We start from the raw sequence: 6000 nt of genomic DNA on the forward strand, positions 1-6000 counted from the left end.
TTCAATATTAATTGCCGGAAAAAATCCCGGAACTGACAATTCAGAATACCGATGTCGTCAGAATAAGGACGTAGACGTGCTGCGCGGGAATGGTGCGGTGCGCCGCGCGGGGCGCCCGCCTGCCTGTTCTACCACGCGTCTGCTTCACCCCCTTGAAAACGTAAAACTCGAGTATAAGAGCGCCTTAATATTCCAATTTAAAAACCGATGACCAAACGGTCAATATTAAATTTTAGTTTATTGTTAAAGTTTAGGTCAGTTTGTATAAAGATGTAAGTTTCATTCGTAATTCGATAATGGGCCGGACAAAACAAAACACATAATATAGAAAGATATTATAAAAACAACGGGAATGTAGTAGCTTAGCTACGAAACTTAATATTAATGAAAGGATTTAAAACGGAGTTTTTATAATATCATCCTATGAATAATGAGTGACTTGACACACTATTAATAAAACGGCCTCTTTTATATACGGTCTCTTTTTGAAAATGAATCCCACCAAAAATCCACTCGTGTCTCGTCCTAAAGGGTCATACGCTACGGTAGTACACAACTGACAAGGTCGGGTAGTAGCCTAGTATCGCCCCCCTCCCCCCCCCCCCCCCCCCAACCCGCGATGTTGATTCCATATTTGTCTTAAACTCGAAAACTGTGACGCCCCACACCACACCAACACAGTACCGCGTATGGTAAGCTAGCTGCTACGCAGACCTATTTGACCATTTTGACCTCACATCGCGAAAAGTCGCAATAAAAAACCGTGCTCAATATATATTGGTCCGTCTTTCAACTTGTAAAAAACTACCCATATCTGGATTTGTAGACGATAGGCCATTTAAAGGAAAATACGTGCCAGTTGCACCAACTATAAATGAACTGGTTAACATAACAGCTGTTACCCCAACTTATCCTCCTAAGGCCCAAGGTCCTATCTATATTACCTTTTCAGTTCGATGATATTTAAATCCTATCCAATTGGAACAGAGTCGCTTTTGCTTTGTTTCGTTCAATTTTCCAACAACGCAAAATGAACTCTATTTCCTACACTATAGGTTCAAATTTCAATGACAAATTCGGGTTTTTCATTTGTATGGCTGAGCCTTAGGAGGTTAAAATGTAACGATTATAGATAGAGAGTCGGTGCAACAGGCTCCATGTGTCAAATCACTAAGCAATAAAAAAGTGTATGAAAACCTTCCTGTTACCATAATCATGTTGAAAATTTCTAGCCATTCTTTACAAGCTATAAATATAATAAATATAAACGTGATTTTTTTTATACTTTATGAACTGACGATTGAGTTTATTAAAATTGGGGATAAATTATTGATATAAAAATATTTCATTACAATTAAGGGAAGGATAATTAGTTTTTAGGGTTCCGTACCCAAAGGGTAAAACGGGACTCTATTACTAAGACTCCGCTGTCTGTCCGTCCGTCCGTCTGTCACCAGGCTGTATCTCACGAACCGTAATAGCTAGGCAGTTGAAATTTTCACAGATGATGTATTTCTGTTGCCGCTATAACAACAAATACTAAAAAGTACGGAACCCTCAGTGGGCCAGTCCGACTCGCACTTGTCCGGTTTTTTTTTTATTAAATAATAATGTAATGTAAATAAGAAAATTTAAACAGGTAACAAGAAGATATTCAAACATAAGCTTCTTGAGGTAGTGCTGTTAACTTTGTTATATTTTTGTAACAATCCATATTTTTAGACATTGCACTTTCATATAGTTCAGTATTTCTATATTTCTTTACGAAATAGTGTCCATGTCAGGCGTGAATCCAGAATTTAGTTCAGCAGGCAATTTTAACACGCCAAAATGTATTTCTCCATAAAATTTTGAAGAGTCTGAACACAAAAAGAGTGTGTAGATCATATTAAACACCTCAAACGATTAGCTAATTATGCTCCTGTCCGTACGCGATCTATATATGTAGATGTAGTGCATAATTACTTTTAATCGTATTTTCACGGAAACGTATCTTGCTATTTCAGTCAGTCTCGGTACAAAAAGTACTGAGGTTGACTGAAGTAGCATGACAAATACGAACGTTTCCGAGAAAATACGATGGAAAATAATTATGAACTACATCTGTACTGTATCGACTTTAAGGCATCTTTCACAAATGGAAAGCATATCTTTGTACTTGTCAACATCCCCAAAAAAACTTTTCTACACAAAATTATCAACACAACCTCAAGAGCCCGACCACCAACAGCGACAACCTACCTTTAGCAACCGCTTTCTTGGGCTTCTCCTCGGTCTTGGCCACCTTGGCCTTCTTCTCCGGTTTGGCTGCGGCCTTCTTGGGCCGGCCGCGCTTGCCCTTCACCGCTAGGGTGGAGACGGTGATGTCTTCCGACACGGAGGCTTCGCCGTAGTCTTCGTTTTTTAGGAGCTCCTCTGGAAATTGTACTTGAGATGAAATAAGGTTATAAAATACAAATCTGGCCTGACAACAAAATAGATCTTTGAATTCCATAAAGTAACTGAAAAAATTTGCTGTTTCCTGTAAAAACTAATATTTTCTAGATTCTAGAGAAGACTCAAAGCTGATTCAAAAGTGAGTTACAACCTTCTAATTTAGACTCATAACTGGCTGGTGGCCTAGCTAAGAGCGTGCGACTTTCAATCCGGAGATCACGGGTTTAAACCCCGGCTCGTACCAATGAGTTTTTCGGAACTACGATCATTTCATATTTACCAGTCGCTTTTCGGTGAAGGAAAATATCGTGAGGAAACCGGACTAATCCCAGTAAGGTCTATACCCTCTGGGTTGGTCAGATGGCAGTCGCGTTCGTAAAAACTAGTGCCTACGCCAGTTCTCGGGATTAGTTGCCAAGCAGACCCCAGGCTCCCATTAGCCGTGGCAAAACGCCGGGATAACGCGAGGAAGAAAAAAATAGTAGACTCGTGACTCTCATGAGACTCCAGATGTTACCAACTCCAACAGCGCAAATAACGTTTAGGATTTACCTAGACCCTTTATAATGCTCGCTGGATGGAGTTTACTAAAAGAACTCTACAAGTGTGAATCAATTTAAAAATAGACTCGACAAACTATCAAAACAGTGAAATCGTGCTAAGTGAACTATGATTTAGACGCACCAGCATCAGCTGCCTGTCTAAAACGAAATAATAAATAAATAAATAAAATCCGGATCCAGGTGACTGGACTGACAAGTCTGTAATACAAGACTAGAAAGTGAAAATTTTATTCTTTTCGTAATTTCAAATCAATTTAACTTTGGATGACAATTTGACAATACCGATATGGAGATCATTAAATCATTTATGTATGTTCCAATAGCAGGTGTGCGAAACTCCTCCCTTCGGGCAAACTCAGCTCCATTCGGCTCAGCATTGCTCCGAGCAATTATTAGGGTTGACACAACTTGACGTCCCTTTGCGTGCACGACCACAGATAAGATAATGGCTTGAATTTTGACAACCCTAAATAGCCGAAAGGGATAGTGCCATATATTAGAAAGGGACAGCATGATTCGACCCTGAACCGCTGTCAAACTTCGGTTTTTTAGGAAGTTTCCTTTCTGTACGGTAGTACTATTATTTATTCTGTGCCAATAGTCAAAATACACATTATTATTTTTTATAATTATTGAATGACAAAGGTGCAATACATATTAAATTTCGATTTAGTTGATGTATTTTCAAACGTTTCAATTTCCGTTCTTTGATTGGGCGCGAAATATTGATCGACTTAAGATTTTTTTTGTTGTAGCTTACCATCAACAAAGTCTGCGTCCTCCTCAAGATATTCGACCTCGCCGCTGTCGTCAGCGCCGGTCTCCTCTTCAAGCTCCATAACACGTTCAGTCTTCATCTGTGTCTGATACAGCAGCACTGGTAATAACATATTTGTAAGTGAAAGTCAACAGTAAGATATACAGTTTGAAGTTATAAATAATGAGGTTATTTAGAAATTGAAATTAGATATAGATTGCCGAGCTGCTGATTGTAGAATTTGAAGATGTAAAGAGTAAAAAGATCCTAAAAACGTATTGATGGTTTTTCACTAATAAACAGAGATAAAATAAAAAATGCAAACTCTTTTTTGTAATATTTGAAAACTAAATTAAAATAGATGCTGTATACTGTAGAAAAGGTGAATAAGCCATCCGGTAGCTGAGGCCGGAAACGAACTTCAGCTTACGCAGCTGACGCTTTGGACTAGTTTCGATACAGTTTTCACAAGTATATAAAGAGCAACATATGTAGCTTGGTTTTTGAGGAGATCATTGAGGACGCACACATGTCATTGTTAATTCATTAGCAAGGTCCTACTGTACTTGTTTTAAATAAAACTTAATTCATAAATAAATGATAAAACAAAGGTTTTTCAATTGTTACCTTTTGGCCGGAACTCCCCCCTGCCCACCATATCCACAAACTTCTTCTCCGACTCCAGCACTTGCTTCTTGAAGTTGCAGGCATCCCGCAGCCGCGTGATGCACACCTCGCAGATCAGCCGGTTGGAGCCGTTAGGGCCCGTCGGGTGTTGAGATATCTGCATCAATAAATTTTTAATGACAAATCTGCAAATTTTGACATCCATCTACCATCCTGGCATCTAAACCTCCTAATTTTTATTTTATTTTTTTATCTCCTAATTAGTCTACTAAAGAGGCAGATATTTTAGCAAATAATAAGAGCAGGTAAAAATACCCTTAATTAATATGACTTCAGACTTATTTACATAATGTTTTAGGTTAGAAATATAGTTGGAAAAATATATTCGTCAATTGATGAATTTTTAATAATACTAAATTAGAATACAATGAAAAATACTTATAAAACATAAATTAAGTGTCGTGAGTTTTTTATACCACATGCATAGGACAGTCATTGTAACATGAGCAATAATAAACTTATTATAAATTTAGTTACAAAAAAAATTTAGGCAACAAAGCAATTTCTCTGGCACACCCCATGCCAGTTCAATTAGAGAAAATAAAACCTTTTGTAATTAAGATTAAATGGATATTGTTTTAAGAACATCTAACCGTAAATAAGATTAGAAACTTACACTAATATCAAAGCATTCCAGTAACATATCGGCGTAAATTTCTGTTTCACTCATCCAACTATATTCCGATCCTAGGTCTTTGTAGCATCCCTCAGAAAGACAACACCGGCACAAGCCGGGGCTTTCTTTTACTACAATTTCATCGAAATCCATTTTCGTAGCACTATTAAAACATACTCAGAATACAAATAACTGTTTTAACCCTTATAATTATAAGAAAACGCAAAGCGTCGTTAATTTCACAGCCCACCCGCCATTTTGTTAAGAACGTCTTTGTTTTTTTTTCGGCGAGTCGGCGACGCTTGAACACGCTTCGATCGTTAAATTACCATCTACCTATGCCCTTTTCACTTTATTTTAATTTCAATAAAAAATAATATATATTCATAATTGAGTACTTATATATATTTACATAATTATAATAAAGTTTTATTAGTTATCTAAATTAATTTTCAGTACCTATTTGGTACCAACGTGTATATAACTTTGCTAGCGCCATCTGCTATGGAGTAGCAGTACTATAGAACAACTATTTTAACGCCATCTAGAAACTACATATCACACGAATAGTTCCTCGTAGTGCTATAAGATGGCAGTACTCTGTATTGCAGTACCATTGGTACATTGGTACCAATACCAATTTGATACCAATATTTGTTCTCAAAAATCACAAGATATTAGATAACTATTTCTTTATTTTAATGATAACAGATCAAACAACGGAGGCAAATAATATTAACTATTGTGCGCAAATATTTTTTCAGCTGATATTTGTATGACCTAGGTGCAATGGGCAAATAAAACAATAAGTTCTTGAAAACAATTTAATACTATGTATTTTATAAATATTAATAAATAATTACTTGATATTTAATCTACACTACAATTGTGTTTAAATAATGGACTTAAAACTACGCAAGATAGTAAACAAAGACAATTAA

General features: G+C 36.7%; 1 protein-coding gene across 11 annotated transcripts in view; it reads right to left on the reverse strand.

Moving 5' to 3' along the window:
- The window catches only part of LOC134803248 (zinc finger protein OZF-like), a 45814-nt gene extending 40489 nt beyond the window's left edge, over positions 1 to 5325 (reverse strand). For all 11 annotated transcript variants that reach the window (XM_063775955.1, XM_063775951.1, XM_063775952.1 and 8 more), the window contains exons 1-4: positions 5060 to 5325; positions 4384 to 4540; positions 3760 to 3876; positions 2242 to 2415 (exon numbers count right to left, since the gene is read on the reverse strand). In XM_063775955.1, coding sequence (XP_063632025.1) covers positions 2242 to 2415; positions 3760 to 3876; positions 4384 to 4540; positions 5060 to 5212 — 601 coding nt within the window. In that variant the 5' untranslated portion in view covers positions 5213 to 5325. The remainder of the gene's footprint in view (positions 1 to 2241; positions 2416 to 3759; positions 3877 to 4383; positions 4541 to 5059) is intronic.
- Between the last annotated feature and the right edge of the window lie 675 nt (positions 5326 to 6000).

Source organism: Cydia splendana, chromosome 26, assembly GCF_910591565.1.
Source record: "Cydia splendana chromosome 26, ilCydSple1.2, whole genome shotgun sequence".
Taxonomy (NCBI): Eukaryota; Metazoa; Arthropoda; class Insecta; order Lepidoptera; family Tortricidae; genus Cydia; species Cydia splendana.